General features: G+C 37.8%; 1 protein-coding gene across 1 annotated transcript in view; it reads left to right on the top strand.

Moving 5' to 3' along the window:
- The first annotated feature begins 3359 nt into the window (after positions 1 to 3359).
- Positions 3360 to 26015, top strand: part of LOC116846295 (bumetanide-sensitive sodium-(potassium)-chloride cotransporter) — a 39480-nt gene continuing 16824 nt past the window's right edge. Inside the window, exons 1-2 of the mRNA XM_032819950.1 lie at positions 3360 to 3843; positions 17354 to 17807. Of these exons, the coding sequence (XP_032675841.1) occupies positions 17538 to 17807 (270 nt within the window). The 5' untranslated portion in view covers positions 3360 to 3843; positions 17354 to 17537. The remainder of the gene's footprint in view (positions 3844 to 17353; positions 17808 to 26015) is intronic.

Genomic DNA, 26015 nt, shown 5'->3' with positions numbered 1-26015 from the left:
AGAAAAAGAGAGAAACAGAGAGAGAGAGAGAGAGAGAGAGAGAGAGAGAGAGAGAGAGAGAGAGAGAGAGAGACATTGAATAAAATTGTAGACTGCTAATTGTCGCAGACGTATCATGTGTTAATTTTCATGTCATGATAACTTCGCACGTTAAAGTGGAATTTCTCAAACTTGTTTCTTTTTGTCATCATATAAAGTCCAAAGTAATAAGAATGTCTAGAATTAGATACGAATGTTATTAGTGACTAGACATTGGTACTTCTACTTTATTACTCGGCGATATGAATATCGCCGAATGCTAATCGCCAAAGAACTAAACTATGTATCAGAGGCTCGGAAGATTACACACCTAATTAAGAAAAGGTTACACACTTAATTAAGAGAAAGATAAGGTCTGTAGGAATCATGCGCGTTTGATATTAGTGCGAATAAGTTTAAATGGGAGGATAATAATGTTCGACAGTGTTAGACACACTCACCGAATATCTTTTCGGTCTTATAACGCACGCGGTAAATCAAACCTGTCACGTCAAACTATCCCTGAATCCCAATTATCATTATTTAGTTAAATCCCTCCTTCAAAATTTCCAAAATGCGCTTTCTTCTTTTTAATTTCTATTTAAAATTATTAGTTTCTAAACTTTTTTTAATCATGTCGGTATACGGCCACGCGTACACTGCTTCATCATATCTCTTTTAGCATTTCTTTCAGCGTCTATATATAAGATAGTACGACGCGGTCCTTGAGGATTTATTGGAAGCTTAATATAAGCTCATGTAAAAGTCGAAACAGATGTGTGTATGTGTATTCTAAGAAGAGAGCTAGCCGCGCCGATCAGAACGGTGTATAATCGCTGTTTACTTAGTTTTTCTGATTTCTCGAGGTGCCGATTTCCTTTCCGAGGTGTGATTTTATCTGCGCGCAGCATATGTCGTTATATTTGCAGTGAACGAAACTCCGCTTATCAAATCTACAACGTGAAATATGCGGCACCGCGGTGAAAGTTCGTTCACCGCGTGCGAGCCACGTGGCGTCGATGCTTCATTGTGTATAAATGTGGCAGTGCCGAATGCTCCCGGAATAGATGCGTCATCCGTGTCGGCAGTGACGTAGCGCGCGCGGCTAACGCGAAATCGAACGCGTCGCAAAAATGCAGTCAGATGTGACGCGTACTGGCATCACTTGCGACGAGTCATCGCGCTAGTATTCTCGGAGTCTTAAGTGTCTCGCAAGTAGCGGTACATACGTAACGATTTGACGTCCTGCTAAAAAAAAGACGCCATTCAATATGTCGTTCTCTTCTTTGAACATCTTTTCGACACGCTAATCGCATTTAAATACTTAACTGGAATATTCCACACCACTGAAATTCGAAATTTAACCTTTTGAATTCCGGTATTTTATTTTGGAAATTTAACGTTATTTTAATAGAAGGGTCGCGGATAAGTACAAATAATATTTCAATGAGAAATAGAATATGATGAAAAAATAGAAACGAATTTTTTTTCAAATAAGATGAACTATATTTAAAATCTCTTTTTGTTGGTAATCCTATTTTGTAATTTTATTTTAAGGATTGGTGTGATTAATTATGTCTTAAACGCTTCATATATTTTTAAATTTGTTTAAATACGGAAAAATTAAATTTTATTATGAGCAAGTAGTAATTAAATAAAATTTAAAATTATTAAAAAAAATGAGAACTATATTTTTAAGATACTTGTATTTAAGATCCGGTTTATTTTGAAAATTTAATGCTATTTCAATAGAGGAATGCTAGATATGTATTAATAATAATGTGTCAAGAGTTCCATTTTAAAATAGAAAAAAATAAAAATTATTATTTTCTTCAAAATATGTGAACTATCACTTGATAGCTGGCGAAAGCGACTTATTAAACACAACGTGAATAGATAAATGAAAAAATTTTATTTCCAGAAGTGCATGTTGTATCCTTAAAGATAGGTCGGGACTCAAAGAGTTGAGTCTCGAGATTCTCGGGATTTGTAATTTATATGAAAATTTGAAAGAGAAGAACGGAGAGAAAGCGACTATTGCGTCGCAAAATAAGGGAAACTCGGACTAGATGATCTATATTTATAATTTCGAAGTTACAACTTCTCAGACAACTAATTGTGACTGATATAAACATGATAGAAGCAACCTCCTTCTGTGTATTAATACTCGCCACGATTTTGTTGACTGTGTATGTATTTTGTTTTGTAATAATCAAAATACGAACATGCAACAACGTGGCCATCTGTATCGGATTCAGTTGTCCAATTAGTGCGGAGTAAAGAAGGCCACATATAAAATACGTATCCTGATTAATAATTCTGGGATCTCCACAACTTTCCTGCTGGCCCTTAATTATGAGCCAACTTCACTTCGTCCGTCCATATGCTTAATTTCAAATAATTTATGAATGAAAATTGCTTTTATTATCCGAAACAATATATCATATACTCTCAACACATTTGATTCTAACTGTTAACATGTCGCTCAACTTTATTCACTCACAATGAAGAATATTAATATAAAATTTCGAGGGGCACGACAATTTGCTGTTACCATTAATTTACATTAATTTTTTCGATTTCTTAACTGTAATATTATTCCGATTTTAATGAAACTCGGGAAAAAGTATTTATGTTCTAAAAGGATCATTTTGCAATTCTATATTCATTATTCTTCTCAAAATAAATACTAAAAGAAGCATATAAGCAATATACTCCTGAGGCTATTTAGCTCCGGTCTTTCCCAATCTTTGAACAAGGAGAAGGCAGAAAAAGCGCCTATTGCGTCGGGAAATAATAATCATGTATTTGTACGCGCAATCACAGATGCAATCTCATGAGTGAAAGTAATATATTGTCGCTATCACGACGAAAGAACGTTTCAGATAGTTCAGTCTAGAAACCCTATAATAAGAGTCTGGCCATCGGAGGAATTCTGGCAAAATTCTACGAGAGAGAAATATATATATTAGAGACTCTCTAGGAAATATATATATCTTTCTCTCTCGAAGAATTTTGCCAGAATGGTTGCGTTCAGCAGAGAAAGTTGCTTTGCAACTGTTGTAAAATTCGTGAATCTGATTGGAGGATGCTCTTAATTTTGGTTAAATCCAAGAGCATGTACCAATCAAATTCACGAATTTTACACAGCGAATTTTGCAAAGCACCTTTCTCTGCTGAACGCAATTCCTCTGATGGCCAGACTCTTATTATAGGGTCTCTGGTGCAGTTGTGCTTGGGGCGCGTTGGCGACACAGCACGGCACTGCGGCGCGTGCGTGCGGTGTGGTGGGGTGCGGTGCATGTGCCGGTTGCCGGCTCCGCGCTCACACTTCCGAGCCGTGTAAGTAAAGGGGATTTGTGCGACGAGCCGTCAGTTGGAATCGGGATTTCGCGTGGCCCGGACGGCTCGAGCGAGCGGCGTGCGATTCTCCAGTCCCTGCGAAGTCGGTCGTTGCCGACGGCACGTGGTGCTCGCGACACACACACACTCGACGTGCACTATCGGAGTCTGCTGAGTGATTCCGACGCGCCGGGTGAAGGAGGAAGAGAAGTCAAAGGAGGAGGAGAAAGACATCACACGAGAGATCCGTGAAAGGCCTCTCAGCCGGCGCCTCTCGCCTCCTCAACACGATGATCGTCGCGCTTGCGGAAAGCTCGCGAGCAGGCTAGAAGTTGACACGTTTGACACGTGTCCAGCGGCGACAGGAGCGACAGGGACACGCGTATCTGATAGTGCGAGAGATCATGAGGAAATCTGCAGACCGCAACGTCCGGACATCCTACTTCTAACAGACGTTCCTCTTCCCAAGTTCAACGCGAAAAGGTAAACAAGAAAAAGCACAGGTTTGTGAGCTGCGTTCTCGTCGTGTTCGATGCTTCGATGCTTATTTACTCGCCACCTCCCCTTCGCATCCAAGATCACTCCCGTGCGAAGGGGAGATGTTGCAAGGGCAGTCTAAAGGTATCTAAATTGTAACGCGACTGCGCTTTCTCTCTCTCTTGCTTTCTCTTGCTCTCGCCCGCTCGCTCTCTGTTTCTGTTCTAACGGCTGCCCCGCAGCTGTCCGTGAGGCCGAACGTTGGGTTAATGCTCGACGACGACACACGGAACCGACGGCCAGTGTCCGGACAGACGCGTTTAGCATTGAACACGCGGCGAGAATGCGGTCCCTCGAGTTCGCCGGGGCGGAGCGCGCCGCCTCCGACGAAACGAGCCGGTCGCGTGCGAGAGCGAAGCGTGGAACAGGGCCGGTGCGAAACAGCCTGGGGCCTTCCGCCACGGCCGTCTCCTGATCTCTGGTCCTCTCCATCGCGGTCCAATCTTGGCATTGTCAGCCGAGACAACTTTGCCATAATGCGAAAGACTGTGCGATTTCTTCAATCGCCAGACCTCTTTCCGAGTCGTAAAGCCGTAAGTCTGATAGACAAGTCGACTAAGTCACAGTTGATTATTTTTGAAAATAGTGATTGGACTGTGATTGGTCAATTTGCCTATGGCTTATTATTAATAGTTTATTGTGGAAGGCCTACGAGTCTACGATAGGTGTAGTAAGGCCTATAATTTCTGGCAAAAAATATCTTCTGCATTGCCTTTACAATTGAAATCTAGCTGACTCCCTTGAAACTTGGGGATTATGACTTCAGTAGAAAACGTTTGCAATCAAAAATTATGCCGCAGTTTTGGGCTTAGAGCATACAGCTAAAGGCTTGCTACATCTATTGTACTACACCCGAATTAGAGCAAAGATCGCCTTTCGCCACGACCTCGTACCGGCCCTGCGTACAAACACTCGTATTCGTAATAAAGGCCACGGCACCGTTCGCGATCGGCCGGCGTTGCTAAGCGCGCCGGCAATTTTTCAAAGTCCGCCTGTCTCTTCCCCGTTTCACGAAGAGACCTCGGGCGAAAGCACACTTTCATCGCTCCGCCTCGTGTCTCGTCTTCAGACTTTTTTTTCCTGTTCGCAGTGACACTTCCCCAGATAGGCATATCTCAACGTATTGTCTGTTTCTGCACGGAGAGAATACTACAGCTTCCTTCATGTCGGTTCTTTTCACTATGTTTTACTATGTTTTTAGTAGTCCACACAGGAATAGACTGTCAGTAAAATCCATTTTGCTAAGGAACTAATATAATGAATTCCTGCCAAAAACTTAACATATTTCGCTAGAAATATAGCGAGTATCTCTTGATAGTACATTTTAGTTCCCAAAATATCTATAAATGGTGAAATGAGAGCATAGTGAATTACTGCAGAATATGTTGATCTGTTTTTCGGTTATACACTGAGATAAAAAAATTAACAAACCCGAATATTTTCGATCAAATTCCGATAAATTTTTATATCAATCAAGGTATCTGATTAAATTTTATCGCGTACTTCCGATCATAATGGCATTTAATTAGATAAACCGATCAGAAAATTATGAACCGATATTTCTCATCGGGTACAAAAATGCATCGGTATTTTGATCGGAAATATTAGTTTGTTAATTTTTTATTGGACAATTTCTCTTAGTGTAAAATAACCTATAAGATTTTACTATAAAATTCTCTTTTCATATGTGCTTAACATAAGTATATAGTGATTAACATAAGTATACTAAGGTACGTCCTCATGCAAGTTTTTTTTTTTGGTATATAGGATGTCTTACACAAAAAATGTCTCATACCTCGTGTCTGTACATGTAGATTAGATCAGACAACGCAAAACTCCTCTACCGTTCTGCAAACGAACACGTAAAAATTTGAGTTCTTAATGGAAAAATTGGCGAATGATCACGCACGATACGGCAGATGAGTTGTGATAGCGACGCCTATGTTTGTAGATCATATTGAACTGAACGAAAAAATCCTCTAGCATTTTGCAAATAACTGCGTAAATTTTTAGTTATTAATTAAAAAAATTGCTACACTATCGTACGCGCGATCACTCGTCAATCTTCTTTAATTAATAACTGAAAATTTTACATGGTTGTCTGCAAAAAATAGGAGAATTTTGCATTTAGTCAGAACTAATCTACTACGTACACGAGGTACAGATACTTTGTGTCAGATATCTTGTAAAGGAAAGCAATCTAATGCCGTGAAATTTACCGCATATTTTGCCGGAAAGAGAACGCAATTAGTCCGGAATTATTGCTAATAAAAAGTAGATATTTTGATGAAAGTTACGGCGTAATAAATGGGTATTTCTTATAACAATTTCTTACTTATATTTTAAACACGTTTTACTGTCACAATAGCATCATAAAGTGTGCATTAAATGTATGCTACGTGCAACATCTCTGGGTCTATCTGGGTTGATGTGACGTGGACGTGGATTTTCGCTTTTAAGAGAGAGACGGGAGATTTTTGAGGATATCGAGGTCGTAGATTCTGGAATGGGCGAAATGAACCTCCGTTTGCCTTTTACTTCGTCTCGCCGATCGACTTTATCGAAGTATCTCGTGCTGTAGACTCCATGTCTCGTGAGACAAAGTGCGACGCTCGAAGGAGCAGAACGCGGCCTTCGATCGTGGCGCCGAGACAAAAGAGCAAATCGAAAGTATGTAAAATTATTTTGCAGGGCGTGCGGCCTTCGTTCATGAAAGCAAGATCGAAAGAGTCGAGCGAAAAGCCATTAAAATTAAAATCGTCTCGCGAAATACAATATCAGCTTTCTATTGTACTGAGTTGGTACAAAAAGTTTGTCATTATTTGTCAGTAAAAATCGAAGACACAATTATTCATTTTCGAAAAATTGATCATTTTTTCGAGTAAAATGAAAAACATCGACCCGGTATTTTTTAGATGTCTAAAAGGAACTTCTTTTTTTTAATTTCTGATCTCTTGTCACAATTGGCGACGGAAACCAGTTCGATCGATGACGTCAGAAGTAAGAACACACACGGAAAAATACATATTGCATTCAAGTAAATATTACTTATTTCAAGTATTTTCTATATCCGCAAATCTCTATTGTGAGTTTATCATAAGCATCAAATTTACTTAAAATGCATTCTGTATCCTAAGTAAGTTTAGCATTTCAATCAAGATTATTAAAACAAAAATTCGATTTGTCAAGTTTCGAGCAAGAGACTTCTCTTTGGAAGATGTTTCACGTTTAGAAAAATCTTTCTTTGTTGATGGTGACTAAATTGCCACCTCCGCAAAACCGACTCAATTTTACACAAATTATAGTAATGAAGTTACCTAGAAGATAGCTCGATATTGCTAAAAAAAGTGGTGCGTACCACTTAGCAATAAGCTAAGCTCGCGTAAAACTTTTCCTATATATTATATTTAATTTAAAGAACTGAAATATAATGAAAAACCGTCTTATTTTACATTTTTACTTTACACTTTGATACTTCTCTGATACAGTATGATCAAAAACGTCCTAATTTATCTTTTTTTGTTATATTAGGCAATTAAAATGGCTCAACAGTGTTTAAACCTCATATTTCTACCAACTAACCTTTTTTAGTACATAAACGGAAAGTCCTCGTTCATTAGTTTGCGAGTAATTAAAAATTAAAAATCAAGTGAAGTTGAAAATGACTCCATATATGGCAGATTAGAGTGAACAGAAAAATGACAAATTTTTTGTACCAACCTAATAGAAGTGAACTCGGACGAATACCATGATGATCTGCGGTTAATTTGGTATTTCGAAATGGACCTGCGACTCGAGATGACGAGGTCAAAATATAAAAGGATCAAAGGATCACCTTCCGGCGAGAGGTAAACGCCACTCTGTGTTAATCTTCCTTTAGAGAAACACTCTGTGTGTCTCTCTCTCTCTCTCTTTTTCTAGAGAATAACCTGTTTAACATTTCCTCGAAATCTTTTGAGTCTTCACGATCAATATATCACCGGGAGTTTAATTCTACAAGATTAGTTCTTATTCATGCTATAATGGTCCTTCGGACAGGTTATTCCGAAAGAAATGTTCTCCGGACGAAGTTGAAATTCCAAGAACCACTCTGTTTATTCTTAACAAAGACATGATCCAAGCTATGAACGATTTTATGTCGAGGATGTAAAATATTTAGACATCGATCACCCCGAACAAAAAAATGCGTGGAGGAAGTAAATTTTCGTTACTTTATTGATTAATAAATTGTGAGTCGTCTATTTTGAAAAAATAACTCAGACAACACAATTTACTGAAAGAGGTCTTAAAAATATCCAAAAGACGTCTTATTTCCTTTCGACGTCTTTGGAACGTCTTTAAGGCGCCTTTTAGTAATTTATGCTGTCTGGGTAAGGTATTTCCTTTATATTCATGATATATTATACGTGACAGGACGTGTTGGCTACGCTGAAAGAAAAGTCTTGGATAGTTGACAAATGCATTTGGTTGAGCGTTTCGATATAACATTTGGTAATTAGAATTGGCAATGGTCATTAAGTTTTAGCAACAGATATCAAGATTGTTAATACTTACCAAATTCTTTAATTATATTCGGCTCTATGTGTAATTGAAACTATTTCACCAAAGTATCACATCAGATGTGACTATTATCCAGATGGTCATTACCAATCCTTTTTCTGCTCGCAACGCTTCGCTGCGTGCAATGAGTACTTCCGTAAAAAAAGAGAAAAAACGCAAACGGATGCGTCTACGGGGACCACGCGACCGTCGTCCGTTGCCGCGAGGTCGTTTCACCGTAAAAATCTACCCGACTCCGACTCTTCTCGCGTTCAATCCCCTCGCAAGAATTTATCCCCGACGCGTTCTATTAGTTGATAAGACAAAGACGCAAAACGACGTGTTAACGAACTGTTGTATCTTAATTTCGTGATGGACCGTTGATATTCTCACGGCTCGAGCTCTCGTCTCAAACTGGTTTATACGAATTCGAACCGGATCGGTTAACATCCGATTTAGAATGAGAATGCCGGGCCCCGAGGGCTCTTTAATAAAGATGCCCGTCAATTAAGCGCGGATTTGCGTTCGGGTGTAAACCGGTTTAAACCGCTCTTCAGCGGATTCGTCGAGATTTAATCCCTTCGCGCGCATTCGCAGGGGGTAAAAATCATCGAGGATCCGCGTTTCGTTATTCCTGATGGATCGGAAAGCGCGAGTATAGACTGACGGTTTTTCTCTGCCTCTCGCTTAGTATTCGCGCCACGTTCGAGAGATCCAATTCGCGATCAAATTACGCGTCATTAAAGATCCCGTAACACCAATTAATCCTGCCTTCTCAGGAAATCCGGGTACATTATATTATTCTCTGTATGCCGTCATATTCCGAGACGATGACGACAATGTGAGAATCGTCGCTATTTGGAAATCACGGATACGACTCGTGATACTCGAATAGCTACCGTACACGCAGAGGTTTTTTCTCGAAGATATAAACATTCACTAGCTGAGGAAACACATTGAGAAAAAGGTTTGGTATTTGTAACTATAATCACATAGAGAAATTACTGTAATAATTACATTGCTATAATAATATTATATATAATAATAATTACTACAAATTATATTCAAGAAAATCATTTTTTTTTTATTTTACTGCAATGTTAGCGATAATAATCTTATATGCATATTGGTCCTATAATTTTCATGTTAAAAAAACTAAAAAATATATAATTGAGTCTTGAAGACAACTATAACTTTAGTTAGATATTAACCATTTTTTCTCTTACTACGCTAGTCTTGCGGGTTAGAATATATTTATAATGTTAAAAAATGTTCCAAGAAGATATGATAAATATAAAGAGTAAAGAATAAAACTGCACGCAGAAGTGATTTTTTTCCAAGAAGTTTTTTAATAGCTTTTAAAAGTACGTGAATAAAAATCCATCCTCATTCTGAATCACATTTTTCACGTACAGTGTGTTTAAACCAAAGTAAAAAAAGAAAAGAGAAGTGTTATTATTTGCAAGTTTAAGGATAAATATTATCATTATCATTTGTATGTTTAATGGACAAATAAATTTTTACATGAATAAATGTAAATCGTTAAAACTGATTTACTTGTACAGTCTGAATCTTTCATCTTTGGCCTTTATGGTAGCCCGAAGACATTTCGGCAAGCTTTTCACATTTCGTCTAAGTTTCCTTTTGCTTCGTTTTAGTTTAGACACCGATATGTATTTCATACATTGCTTTGATAATAAATTTATTCATTTATGGAATTAGTAGTGATATAGAAAAATTAGTAATGAAAGGAAAAATACAATTCACAGAAAAAATCCCTGCTTTCCCATAAAGTTATATAAAGATAAACTGCACTAAAAAGTATTCAATAGAAAAGAAATGCATTAGACAGTATATAAAAACATTAATAGAGTTTCGAAATATGTCAACAGATCCGAAATATATATATATATATATATATATATATATATATATATATTTTTGTTAGCAAAGATATACATACCATTAATGCAATTGAATTTATCATATGTCGCTTAGTATTAAACGGAGGAGAAAGTCTGAATTAACCTGACAATGAACAAACCAAACGCACCTTGACTGAAGGAAATAGAATTTCCAGTTCTTAGAACCAGATCTGGTTCATAAGAACCAGTAATATTAAATAGTAATAGTAATAGTTTTTATTTCTTTCAATCAGAAATCAATATTTGCTCAACAAGCAATATTTACTTATCAAATTGACTTGAATACAATATAGGGGAATCTGGGGAATAACGGGGCATAATGGGGCATGATTGATAACTTTTTAGCTGCTATGTAATGAAATATTTTATATTTATTACTGTTAGATGTCTCTTATCGCGTATTTTTAACTGAAAGATGCTACAAATTATCTGCCACGTTCTCCGCGATTGCGTTACAATTTGCTTGATACATTTACACAGTGATAAGATTCTTATTTTTTATTACCACATGTATATTAACGTTATTAGACGATCTTTTCTCGTCATTTTGATTAAATGTTTATGCAGATATCGACTATCTATATTTCTACTACACATTTTCTACTACACATAATCCAAACTTATATATTTTAAATAACAGGATTATACTATTATATTCTTAAAATGTTCAGTTGCAATATTTCTTATCATGTGCTTTATCAGAAAATTGATATCAAAGATTACCATATTAAATTGTTGTTATTAATATTTTAATAAGAAAAGAGTTTAGTTCTATCGTTTTATAAGAAAAATGTTATTAATAAATAATTAAACGTGCAATAATTTTTATACATTGGCTGTTTTAATGAGTCACTTTTAAAAACTTGTTAAAATCAATGATTGGGGGAAATAAACAAGTTTTGTGAAATATTCCATTTTGTCCCGCATAACACAATGAGATAGATTCATGCTTTCATTAAAACAATAATTTCGTAAAAACTATTTTTAAACTATTTTTTCACAGTAAACTTTGTGTTTTTCTTATAGCGGATAGTTGAAAGAATATTTTGGTGCAAAATCAAGTTGATTTATTTATTTTTAATATGTTTGAAGTTTGTTTAAATCTTAGAGTTCCCGGATTTCCTTACGTTTTTTTGTGTGTATATGTGTGTGTGTGCACTGAGAGAAAAGACTGGTAACTATAACAAACTGCATTTAGTTACAGAAATTCATTGAATTCTTAGTAACTAATACTAAATATGATAATAATTACCAAATATTTAATAGATCGGGAGTATGACGTAATTGCATTTACAGTAACGTCAATTAAATAATTTAGTAATAGTTACTTAATGTTAAATATTTAATATGAAATATATTATAGTTATGAACAAATATTTGATAATTGTTATGAAATCGTTATATCTCATATAATAAAAAATTCAGTAGGTACGAGTTTTATTTTGTTACCAGTATAAGTATGTTTTGTTGCAGCACAACGAAAAATTCATTCGTTTGCAACTATTACATCGTTTCAATATCTATTATTACAGATAGTTGGTTGAACCTATCAAAAATTTTGTAACTATTACAAAATCGCTTATTTTGCTCAACTATTCAATAAGTTTTATTTACCAAATATATTCTGGAAGCAAATAAATTTTACTTTTTCAAATAAATAATTTATTTTACAGAACTAAATTAATTAATAAGTATTGCCATAGCTTTGGCCCGCTATATTTACGTCTATCATTTAGTAATAGTAACCAAATTTTGATAATATTTACTAAATTCTTCTCTCAGTGTGTGTGTGTCGTACTTAATCGCGTGCATACTTAATCGTAGTTTTATTTTTTTTGCGCTATGATTTATTGTAATGTTTTGTATCTCGGTGGCGGTGTCGGAAATGCCCGGCACGGGGACGGGACAGGTTCGCGGTTTCTTTGGGCCGGTGCAAAGTCCACCTACGACGCTGCGTCGATTGACGACGACGTTCGACGTTGCGTCGGTGCAATCCGCCGAATAAATCGTTTAACTGCGACTTATCTCGCCGTTTGCGTCTCGCGGGCGCCGCGACGGCCTTAGAAAAGCGCTCCCGACAATATTCCGTATCCGCTCGCTCGACGCCGCGCGGCCAAGAACGAGGCGCCATCGCAAGGCAAACACTTCGATCTCGTGCGCACGTTTTAAATCGGTTTACTTAGCTGCTAATTAAGACATCGCGGTGCTGGCGCGCGGCTCACCGGTTCTTGTTGCGCGACGCAAATTTAAGGGAGAGAGAAAGAAAGAGAAGAAAAGAGAGACGGGCAGATTAAGGATAAGCACACTTGTGTGCTTTTCGGCGTACGCGGACCAAATTGAGATGTTTCAACAATCCGTCGAATTAATTAATCGCCTCATTCGCGCGAAATCGATCGGCTATCAGCGGCGGCGTGTCCTCAGCCTCGTGAGCGTGCGTCGCGAGCGTGCGATTCGCGGTGAATCCGTCGTTGAAATTAAGGTCGGAACAGTTCTTGCACATCCGGTATGCGAGTGCGAGTTGGAACGATCAATGTTGCACGTTTCGAAACTGTGACGTTAGTCACGGTTGCATATAAGACTGCTCTCTAAATACCTTGGAGTGAAATTTTACTCGAAAAGTAGAATGACAGCCGAGCCACTCGAGAATTTAACTTATTTTTCACTCCTACACGGAAAAAACAATTCTGTTGGTGTAACCGAATTTTCGTTTGCTCAGAGATCAGATGAGAACTCAGCTGTAGGAACGGAAAAATTCTTTTATGAGGCTTCTTCAATAGTCAATTTATAGTCAATTGTTCCCAGTTGCCTCAACCGAGTTCTAATATCGTTAAATCTTCAGACGAATATTTACGGTTGCGACAACAGAAATATTACTTTTCATAACAGAGATATCGTTTCTGATCACCTAATTTTCAGTTGGTTTCTATTTGATTGCATCAACTGAAATTTTTTTATGTATATACGGTGAATTCTCCACTCTGAATCTTCTCACTCGAAATTAAAGAGTGAATTTAATGTGTTCTATGCATATTCACTTCAATCAATTGAAACATTCGCTCGTGTCGAATCACGATTTCTAATCTTAAGTGAAACATTCACTTTTCCGAGTGGTAGCAGGTTCACTATCGTCTTGAGTGAAAATACTGCCGCTTTTCATTCCAAGGAATTTAGAGAGTACATGCAAGAAATACGAAAAGCATGATTTTAGTGACGTTCTCGTCTCTACGTTATCGACATTTTTCATCATCGACTTCAGTATCCTGTTAATAGCGGATTATAATTACCAACGGTGGGGGCAGATCATTGTACGTGATATGTGATAATTGGTTTAAAGGTAGAGAGATAACTGTCCGGCACAAACGCCGTCTCATCGAGAGAAATTAGGTTTTGTTAATTTACATTGAATCGCGCAGATTTGATCATAGTTTCGTGAGGATTTTGCAGTATCTGAAGTCACACGGGAAAAAATATGAGTTCGTGTGAACTGAATGCGGATCAGACGAAAAATCGGTTGTAAAGACGAAAAGACTGCCGTAAGAGATGTTTCTGCTCAGCCAAATGGCTTGTTATCTCAACTTTGTTTTTCTTGTTTGTACACTGAGAAAATAATGTTTGATACTTATGACTATAATCACACAGAGAAGTCAATACCAGAAATTCAAGAAATCTAGAAAACTATTTTTTTATTAAATTCTGCTATAATATCGCTGATAACAGCCTTATATGCATATTATTACTACTATTTTCGTTAGAACAACCAACAAATATGATTGGGACCGAAAACAACTAAAATTTTAGTTGGATCAACCATTTTTTTCTCTCAGTGTAATTGACTATTAGTACAGTAATTGTTTGTACACTAAGAAAATAATATTTGGTATTTGTGACTATAATCATGCAGAGAAATCATTACTAGAAATTCTAGAAGTCAAGGAAATCATTTTTTAATTAAATTCTGCTATAACATAAGTGATAATAGCTTAGCCTATGTATATTATTACTACCATATTTTCGTATTAGAATAACTAAAAAATATGATTGGGGCCGAAAACAACAAGTACAATTTTATTTGGATCAATCACTTTTTTCTCTCAGTATGATTAACTATCAGTACAGTAATTTACTATGTTCCTCAGATAGATAAGACCTTGTTTTATTCCTGTATTATTAGAAACATAATAAAATTGAAAAAAATTTAATGAAATAAAAAACTACACTGTAAAAACTGATGTGTTAAATTTACACATAAATGAGAATGAATGATTTGGAACACATAAAATGTTAAATTTAACACATCAGATTTTACAGTGTATAATATTCATTCCGTATATAATATTTGGTGAAATTAATCACTTTTTTCTCAGCGTAGAGAAGAATATTCATCGTGCTCCTTGCGCGCTCAAAATAACTTCCACCGTCCAAGACTCGGGCGGACATTCACGGAGAGCGCATCGGGAGTGCACGTACCGTAGATCCTTTTACCGCAATTAAGGACGAATCGCTCGGTAATCGCGCCATGGCGACAATGATTCGATAAAAGCTCGTCCACCGGCGCTGGAAAGCGCTGTCATACGCGTGCTCCCACGTGTATCCACATGTATCCGCTCGGACGTGTCCCGGACGTATCACGGATGCGGAAGACGATGCCCCGAAGGCGCAGTTTGTTCGATAATAATAAGATAACTCACCGGCACTAACCCACCGGCGAATGATAATCGTGTGCACACTATCCGCGGGGCAAGGGTAATTTCATAATTGGCGCACCCACGCGACGCTCATTACTTAATTGCCGCGAAGCCTGCAAGGCCGTGAAGCGGTCGCCACCTCGTGACTTTTCACCTTGAACCCCCTGATTCTTTCTGGTCTCAAGCCTCCCACGAGTTTCTCGGAAAAAGAACAATACGGAGGATAAGCTGCCGATTAGAAAGTCGTATGCTCATTGGATGAATATTGGATATCATTTTACGTTAGTGATAAGTTTCTTTTTATCGACCCTTTAAAATCCAGGCATTGATCTCGTTTGAGTAAACATTTTTTTCTTCATAAAATAGTCTCGAAAGATGCTCCTGATGAGAAGTTGTGTGATCCGAATAAAATTAACTATCGAGAAGTGCGATTTTCTGAACATATATACATACTTATGCATTCATATATATTCATATATATATACATTCATGTTAGCACGGTGTCGCTGGATGACTCTGACAATACTACAGCTCATGTAATAATCTGAATCAAGTGAGACTAGAAAATTTAAAAGCTGTATTAAATTTGCTCAAGGATTAACTTAAATCCTTTGGAAAATTTCTAATATTAGTATTTTTTTCGGCATAAATTAAAAAAGAAGAGAAAAATTACTTGTAATTTCGAAGTGTTGTTATTTTATTAAATTTCGATCTTTTGCATATAATAAAATTTCATTCTTCAGTAAATTTAATGCAGTTTTTAAATTTTTTTGCACATTTGTTTCAGATTATTGCATGAGTAATATTGTCCAACTGTTAGAGTTCGGCAACACTGCGCTCAGCACAACACAAACTTGTACAACAGAATTTTAATTTTTCTTAATAAGAAAATTGGCTTATACATGAAACAATGATGAGTAGTATGGCCAAAACTCTATAGTTTTATTTATTTCTTTTAAAAAAATTCGAGAACATTTCCTACTTTTCGGAATCTAAAAGCCAGAACCTAATAACACGTACACGCACACACACGCAGTCACGTTGCTGATGATACAAAACTTAATTGACTCTTGCGATACGTTCATGCGTGCAAATTGCTGCGAGTGATTTTTTCCTAAAATGGATTTCGCGTCGCAGTTGAGGGAATATTGATATCGTAATCAAAATCGGCAATTTAACGTCCTGTAAGAAGAAACATGTCGATTGCCCGTTATCACGCCATCGAAATCTTCGCACTTTATTGTTTCCCACACACGTCGAGATATTTCGGTAGATTCCCAAATATGTACATAGCTGTTCCACAAGACCTGAGCATATTTGATCAAGCTTAATTAAGCATTATGTCAGGTCGACTGAGTTGCACAATTCAACTTCTAACAGGTGTGGCGTAGTTCTATTTGTGCTTTACATTTTGCAATCATATGAAATGAAGTCAACATATCAATTATTATAATGCAACATTTGTCGCATCGCATTACAAACGCCGTCCACTTGGAAACGCGCGTTCTTGGAACTGCGTTGTTTTATACACAGCAACCTCACATTACACTAAATTGCAATTAAATTGTAATTACATTGCTAATACCACCGCTCGTGATGATCCTGTACGGAAAAAATATTGCGGTAGAAATTACAACACAATTATTGTAATTGCTTGGACTATGCAGAATTATGATCAAAATTACTATATATTTAAAAATATTATACACATTTGATATTTTACATTGAGAGAAATTATTCGATAAAAAATTAACAAATGAGCATTTCTGATTAAAATACCGGTGAATTTTTGTATCCGATCAGGAAATATCGGTTAATAACTTTTTGATCGGTTTATCTGATGAAATGCCATTATGATCGGAAGTATTCGATTTAATCGGATATCCTGGTCGGATATAAAAATTTATCGGTATTTTAATCGGAAAAATCCGTTTGTTAATTTTTTGTCGCATAATTTCTCTTAGTGTAGTAAAACTTCTGTAGGTTACTTTACAATGAGGGAAATTATTCGATAAAAAATTAACAAACGGATATTTCCGATCAAAATCAGCGTACTACAAAATTAATAATAACTTGAATGCTTTTTGTATCGTATATCACTCACACATCGTTACATTTTTACTACTTAATACTACAATTTCAGCACCGTTCAGCTTTGCAAAACACATTGTAAAAAAGAAATATAATTTTAACGAAAGTTTTACTACAATATGCTCTCCGTGTACAACACGAAGCGTGAACAGTCGATATTTAATTTTATTTCCGCCGTCTCCTCTATGTACGTTAACATTTAACGATTGTCGACAGGTAACCGTGACTGTTAGCCGCCTTGACGAATCGATAAATTCCCGAGGAAACCGGAGAGAAGAGATTGCCGTTTGATCGGCCATTGTACGCCCGGCCGCTCGATTCTTCGAGCTGTCGCGCTAACTGGAAGAAGAAGAAGAAGCGGTATTAGTAGCAGAAGAAGGAACGAACAGACGGCGAAGACATGGCGCACGAGAACGGGATAAATGGCGGGGACACCGACTCGGAGACGGTGGAGTTGAATCCTTTGAGGAGAACCAGATTCCACGTGAACCGGGTCGACAGTCTCGAAGGTCGGGCGAGCCTTTTGGGCGAGCAGGAGACGAAGAAGTCCCTCAGGCACATGACCAGGGAGGCCCTGCCCAGACTAGACAACTACAGAAACATCATGAGCATTCAGGCGGCCCACAGACCCTCCTTGGACGAGCTGCACAATCCCACTCTTCTCAACAAGGTGAGGCCTTAATGACTTCTTCGAAGGTGCGTCTCTCTCGCGCGCGCAAAGCATGCAAATAAGACAATTTGTCCGCCAGTTAGATACGTGTTTGGGACTTACCTTACTTGTTCGGGAAGCATTACTCGATTTGTTCGCGACGTTACTCAAAATTTGCTCCAATTTGTTCTAAAAGAAATATATAGGAATGGGGTCGATGTCAGCTTCATAGTATCGTGTCGTGCGACACGAACGATTGCGAATGATATCACGATAGAGCGAGCTTATCTATGGGGAAGTGCATCCGCGAGCGCAAGTTACACAATACGACAGAGCGTGTGGTAATTGCGATAGCGGCTTTCAACTTTTCATCAAATACATCTCGTAATACCGCGATAACGCGTTCCATATGGGATGATCCGACGATGACGTCGGTGCGAAGCTCGAGCACGAAAACTACGATGTGTTTTACGCGCTCACGGCTAGATAATGAAGCGCGACGTGCCGATAAGTTCGAAGTTATACATTGCGATAGGCGAAGAGCACGTTGCGTGCAAAACAAGAAAAAAAAAAAGGAGAAAAGCGTGGCCCGCTCGTCGCGCCTGCGAACGTCCCGTTTTCTCGCGTGAGTGAAAATTTCGCGATAAAAATTCGCCATGCGAACGGAAACGCGACGTGTCGAATTGCGTAATGGGCTTCTCGGAAGGACGCGTCGTCCCGTGTGTGAGACAAGGAGCGCAAAAAGTCGTACGTGGAAAACTGGCGCCGTAAGAATAAAAGGCAGATGCGCACGCGAGACAGGCAGACAGAAAAGATACACGCACGCACGCACGCACTATGCACGCATACATACACATACACACACACACACACACACACATGCATACGAACACACACGTCCGTCAGATAAACGTGAATCTATCGATATGCCGGCGAATCCTTCGTGATAATAATATGCACGACGCGTGTGTGTACCCGGCATCGCTTGCGACAGAGGCGCGGTGCGTCGTAACGCTGACATTCACCCGTTTCGCGATTTTTCAGCCGCCTTATCGGCGCGGCCCCGTTCTCGTAGAATTAATATCTAAAATTATAAACGAGCCCCGCAATAAATGCGGGCCCGCTGTGCTAATCGCCGCCCGTATTTTTTCAGCAAGTTGCATGCTCCGCAGAATCTCGCGAAAGAAGGGCGAACTCCAAGAGTGTATGAAGTTGGCACCCCACTTTTTGAAATTTATAATTTTGAAAGTTGTTCCAGATTGTTCTGACTTTGTACCACATTGTTCCAAAGTGATTGCTTCATTCGAAACGGTTTTCGAATAAAACAAAAAAAAATGATTTTTTGAGCTGGCACTCCACTTTTCGAAAATCGAACATTCTGATACCGCAATAGATTGTTCTAGTTGTTCCAAACATTGTTCCAAAAGGACAAATCCGTAAGTTGAATTATAAGTCCAAAAAATGAAAAAAATGTTTTTGACCTGGCACCCCATTTTTTGAAAATAAAGCATTCCGATACCGATATAGATTGTTCTAGTTGTTCCAAACATTGTTCCAAAAGCACAAATCAATAAGTTTAATTATAAGCCCGAAAAATTAAAAAAAAGTTTTTTGACAAACAGTCTATCGGACCAAGAGTAAACTTATACTATCTTTCTTGTTCCAACCGAGATCTTTTTGTTCTGAGTTGTGCTAGGCTTAAGAATTATAGTTTTAGTGTATGAGACTCGTAGCGTCATCCATTCTCCGAAAATTCGAAAAAAAAATCGATTTGACAGCACCCGACGTCAAGAGAAAACACATGCTTCCTTTCTTGTTCTAACTGAGATCTTTTTGTTCTGAGTTATACTAGGCTTAAACGACGAAGCAATTTCACTTTATTTTGTCATGACATTTTGTAATTATTTCTGCCAATTTTCCTATAATAAAGATTAATTTTTGTAAAAAATCATCTTTTTCTTGAATTTTTGTCACCTCAGAAATATATTTCAATCATCCTTATTTTCAATCATCCAAATAATTATACTTTTTTAAATCAGTATATAGAACTTTTTTTTTTAAGAAAATAGTTTCATCTAAAAAAACCTGAAAATATTTTTGTTAATTTTAACATGTTGTTAAGTTATGAATTTTTTTTTACGAAATTACATTTTTTGTCCATTTCGGCAAATTTAAATTGTTATTGCAAAAAATTGTTAATAAATGACTAAAGTAACTATTGGAACATAAAATATAATCTCTCTAGTGTATCCCAGAATTTTTTCAGATTTTTCAGATGATCGATTTTTTTCAAATTTTCGGAGAACGGATGACGCTACGAGTCTCATATTCTAAAACTATAATTCTTAAGCCTAGCACAACTCAAAACAAAAAGATCTCGGTTGGAACAAGAAAGGAAGCATGTGTTTACTCTTGACGTCGAGTACTGTCAAATCGATTTTTTAACGAATTTTCGAAGAACGAATGATCTTATGAGTCTCATACTCTAGAACTATAATTCTTAAGCCTAGAACATCTCAGAACAAAAAGATCTCGGTTGGAACAAGAAAGATAGTATAAGTTTACTCTTGGTCCGATAGATTGTCAAAAAACTTTTTTTTAATTTTTCGGGCTTATAATTAAACTTATTGATTTGTACTTTTGGAACAATGTTTGGAACAACTAGAACAATCTATATCAGTATCGGAATGCTTTATTTTCAAAAAATGGGGTGCCAGGTCAAAAACATTTTTTTCATTTTTTGGATTTATAGTTCAACTTACGGATTTGTCCTTTTGGAACAATGTTTGGAACAATCTATTGCGGTATCAGAATGTTCGATTTTCGAAAAGTGGGGTGCCAGCTCAAAAAATCATTTTTTTTTGTTTTATTCGAAAACCGTTTCGAATGAAGCAATATCACTTTGGAACAATGTGGTACAAAGTCGGAACAATCTGGAACAACTTTCAAAATTATAAATTTCAAAAAGTGGGGTGCCAACTTCATACACTCGAACTCCAAGGCGAAGGATCTCTCCGCCATGTCATGCTGATCCGATTAAAATTTCGATTTTCTCCTCCGTTAATGGATCGTTCAAGAATATTTCGTCGTAAGAAATTATCCGTGGTAGAAATGTACGCAGTTTGCGTAGATACCCGCTCAATTTTTGCATGGTATTAAGGTTCTTGATAAGTCTGCCGAGAACTCCACACTCCACAGAGAGATTACCCGATAAAAAATTAACAAACTGATATTTCCGATCAAAATACCAATGAATTCCGATCAGGAAACGTCTGATGGGAGATATCAGTTCTTAATTTTTTGACCGGTTTATCTGATGAAATGCCATTATGATCGGAAGTATCTAATTAAATTTAATCGGATATCCTAATTGGATGTAAAAATTGGTCGGAAAAATTTTCATTAAAATTGCCGGATTTCTCGCTCGGTTTGGGCGAGATTTGAACCATTTTTTACTAATTTAGTACGGATTTGAAATATTTCGGTTAGAATCTCGGCTAAAGAAATTTAGAATGGTTCGCGTCTCAGCTATACCGATTTTGTTAAAATTATTAACTATATTTTATATTAAATTTGATTTTTTATGAATTTTTTGTGCTTGTTGATGATAGGAGTGAGATCATTAAAAATCTATAAACTGCCTGTGAAACTCAAAGTAGGCCAAAATAAAAAAATATGACCTAAATATTTTTTGTACTTCTACGTTTGTGCCAAATTAGAAAGAAATTGGAGTATACCTTTTGGGTAAGTTTACTTGTGAGTCACTGATGTTTTGTTAAGACGATTTGTCATATTTATTTTGCGATTATGTAATAATTATTTCGGCAAGAGAGAAGCATCCGGAGCATTTCACAAGTCTGTAAAACAGATTGCGAGTGTCATAATAATAATATATCCTTTTATTTAGCTGCGGTTTGCAGGAATTTTGAGCAGGTTTCCCTCGTTTTTGACATCATCAATCCAATGTGACCGCGGTGACTGTTCAGGAGCCTTAATGCTCTTTCTTGTTTTTTTCCACGAACAATTTGCCGCTATTGTTTCACGCTATTTTGAGGACATCACGTGTAGCGATGAATGCGCGCGTAGCGCGCAAACAGAATGCGCCTCTCTGTTCTTGCGATATCAATTACGCGCTCGTCCGCTCGTAAATCATCGCGCGACAAACGCTTGCACAGATTGTTAATTGTGCAATTAACCCGCGAACACAGGCGACGGTGGAGTCGCCGACGTTTCGCCTCGTTTCGTCCTCGGGAAACCGCTGGAAAACTCTCCTGCGGTTAATCTCGCTGCAATTATTCCGTGTGTATCGTCGCGGAGCCAGCCGAAAGCGATAAAGTCGTGTGAATAAGAAGGACGTTACCGTTCGGATTTTTATTGGCGTGCGTTACGTGACGACGCGTCGTCGACGTGACTACGCAAGACCGTTATCGAAAACATATACGTGCGACGTAACGTCAAATATTAACAATGACTAATGCGAGGCGAGTAACGTTTTAAGAGGATACCTTGAAATATGTCACGCTGATGATGCATTAATTACGATTGCCGAGAATATTGCCGAGCTTAATGAACTTTCCTACGCACGCATTACTCATTTATTCATTCACAAAATAGCACCGAAATAAAGGTTTCAGTTCATGCAATTGAATCGGGGACTGAGTGAAAATTCGGCGACGAGAAATGATATTTCCGTTACCGGAAACATTAGCCTGAACATTTAATTGTATTAAAGCTTGAATGCAGTAACTGAGATTATCTGACTGAGCAAGCTAAGAGAAAAAATATCTAAATATTGATGAATATTTATCTGGTGAGAGTACTAACAGCATGTTTACTTAAATCCTTTTATTTAAATAGAATAAATAATTGCTTTCATGAAAAAATAAGGGGTTTTCTTAAGATTTTAAAAATAATTTTTTATTTAAAAAGTATTTTGTATTAGTATGTATTAGTAATGAAAAAAATAATACACTGAGAGAAATTACCTGATGAAAAATTAAAAAAATGGATTTCCCGTTAAGATTTCAATAAATTTTTATATCCAATCAGGATATCCGATTAAATTTAATGGGATACTTTCGATCAAAATAGCATTTCACCAGATAACTGATCAAAAAATTATGAATCGATATCTTTGAATATTTTATCGAATGTTTCATCGAATATTTCCTAATCGAATACAAAAATTTATTGAAATCTTGATGGGAAATCCGATTTTTAATTTTTTATCAGGTAATTTCTCTCAGTGTATTATTTTTTTCGTGTGAATATTGAATATTATCCTCAACTCTTTTCTCTCAGTGTGTGTTGAAAAATTAGCAATATAAAATAATAATTCGAGAGATTATCTCGATATTCGGATCTTACTATTATGACTTTTCAGGCAACTCCCTCTCCCACATTTTGCGTTTTTTCTCGCATCTCCATCTTTTTCATCACTGATGAAAAAGATCCGACTCCCTATTTAGTTACACGGACTGACATTTCTTTTCTCTTTTAGTCCCGACTCTGAATGCTGCACTGAGAAAAGAAAATATTTAAAAATTAACAAATATTTATTAGGTTGGTAACACATATTTGCTTGAACCGAATAAACATTACTCATTACATTACGGTTTAAGCGAAAAGAATTTTGACTCAAGTAAATATGTCAACAAATATTTGTTAATTTTTACATATTTTTTTTCAGTGGGCTGCATCGATGCCGCGTAGCGATAGCGGTCGTATTTCCTCGCGATCGAACGTCGCCAGAGAAAATGCATTAGACTCATTACCTTTTAGAGCACGGTGTCCTTCCTCAGCCGGTCCGAGGCTGATGCCAAAAGCGCTAGCCAGGCGTTGAGCGAATGCCAATTGTCCTTGGTACTTCTGATTACGATCGCGTCGGTATATTCCCCGGTAGCGTCGCCGGTGTTTCATTTCCAGCGGAAATTACCCGATGGAATTTGTTTACTCAGCGGCTAACGTCTCGCAGACGCAAGCGAGAACGATGCCGATTCGCCTGACGACAATTCGTAACGCGAATGTCTCCGCTTTGTCGGGCCAGCTGATGCTGGGCCTCTGCATGTGCTCTCCTCCCGACGGATGTCTCGTGATTTTCCACGCGAGAGGCGCGATTTTCTCGCGATAAATCACGCAGCGTAATTGAGCGATAAACGGCGAGTACGTCGAGCGCGCGTTGTAAGTCGGCCCGTAAAACCGGCGCGTAAATCAGCATCGCGGGGCTATCAAGCGAATTTATTCTCGCCAGTAGTGATATGTCTATTCTCTATAAAGCGATCGGTAAAAGTAGACCTGAAAAAAAGAGCACTTGAGTGAAGAGAAAGGAGACGAAATTATGCGAACTGCGCGCGGTGACGGCCGGTTACGCAAAGGAATGAGACGGATTGCGCGTACATACTGGGTCACGGAGATTTATATTTAAAGGGATTTAGAAAAAGCGTCACGTAGATCCGCCGCGCGCACCTTGTACGGCATAAATATCGGGACGAGCGTCTCGTGCCAATAAATCGGACGAAACCAAGCGGATGGACGCGCGTGTGTGATGCTGGAGAAAAGTCACGAAACATCTCGAATCGCGCAAACGTAGATGTAACGTGAGACATCATGATGTGAGAGATCCTATAATGATCGTGAAGGAGAAGAAGGCAATTTAGTTCGTTCAACTGAATAGGGAGAGTAGCGATCACGTAATTTTTTGCTAAAAGCGAAAAAGAGAGAGCGAGAAGTTCCACGCGAACTCGACTTTTGCGATCATGTAACTTCTCAAGCAATGAAAGTGTAAAAATTTTCACGTGAAACTTTTCATTTTACACGAGTTCATGCTAGAGAAAAAGATACACGATCGATACCTAGGTGAAAATTCTTGGAAAATATCTTGGAAATATCGGTTCACATATTGTGCAGTAAATTGCTTCAACCATTAAGTTAAACTCTATCAAGTTCTTGTGCAGTTCCTACGCAGCATTTCTGCATCTAATGAGAATACATTAACACTAATAACTGGACGGATGTCTACGTAATCTACATGCACTTCCACCAGGATCCTTTTATTCGAATAGAATAAACAATTGCTTTCATGAAAAGCGGCAGTTAAAAAAAATGCATATTTCTTCAATTAAAAAAATATTTCCTTAATGTAAAAATACATATATTAATGTAAGTGAATATATCGTTAATGTCCACCGAACAGATCTCATTCTTTACATTTGTTTCTGTCTTGGTGTAAAAATGCGGAAGAGAAAAAAATAACTTTTTATTTATTATATTTCTGCGATTGAGTCGAAAGGTCAAGATATCTTGACGCAGAAATTAAAAAAAACAAGACGTAGAAAAAGTACGAGAAATTCCCGTCACGGATATACGACGTGCCACAAACAAACGGACAACAGCTGAAATTTGCAAGCGCGTACGCGCACACACACAACACACACACACACACATTGTGACGCAACGCGTGCGCTTACCTGCAGCACAGTACAAAGCGCGAAGTTATATTATTTATGCAACAGATGTTGCGTGCCCCGTTAGTCACGCTTCATTAATGCAATCGAGGAAGTTTTTCAGCGGGGCGCCACGCCGAGAGGGAGGAAGGGGGGAGGGAATTGCACAGCACGTATGTGAAATCATGTGAGCCTGCGCGGCCCGACGGTAAATGCCGGGTCAAAGTGAAGACCCTCACGTTCACCCGGACAATTAAAGCTACATTTGAGACGATGACGAATACTCCGGGACGGCCTCCTGTTTACTCGCCTCGTCCGCACGTGTCGCTAAGACGGCGTAATTTCTCTACACGGAGAATCAATCCCCTCGAGAAAAGATCCGAGACGCGAGAACTCGGCAGGACCAAACGAGCGACCATCAGTCACACGTTACATCAACCAAACGATGATTAAACTATCGAGTCACTCGCAATCATCCCAACCGGACCGTAACTGGGCTGTTAATAATTAGCACAACGTCACTCCGTTGTGTCATGCCGGTGTCGCAACGTTACGCGGTTTTTTGAGTCAGTTAGACAGGTCTAACGTTCATTAATCGGTTGTAATTAGCGTTTTCTTACGTCACTTTGCGGATCGAAAAAGAGAGGAAAAAGTCAATTAGTCGCTAAATGTGTCGAGTGTCGTTATTAAATCGGATTCCGTCCGAAATTAGCGAGACGCCACGTTCAATATTTTACTTTTGTTGAGAGAGAGAGAGAGAGAGAGAGAGAGAGAGAGAGAGAGAGAG

The sequence above is a fragment of the Odontomachus brunneus genome, unplaced genomic scaffold (assembly GCF_010583005.1).
Source record: "Odontomachus brunneus isolate Ranch 3 - 2012 unplaced genomic scaffold, Obru_v1 Obru_scaffold_063, whole genome shotgun sequence".
Taxonomy (NCBI): Eukaryota; Metazoa; Arthropoda; class Insecta; order Hymenoptera; family Formicidae; genus Odontomachus; species Odontomachus brunneus.
The sequence above is the reverse complement of the archived record's forward strand: the minus strand, read 5'-3'. Positions and strand labels throughout refer to the sequence as shown.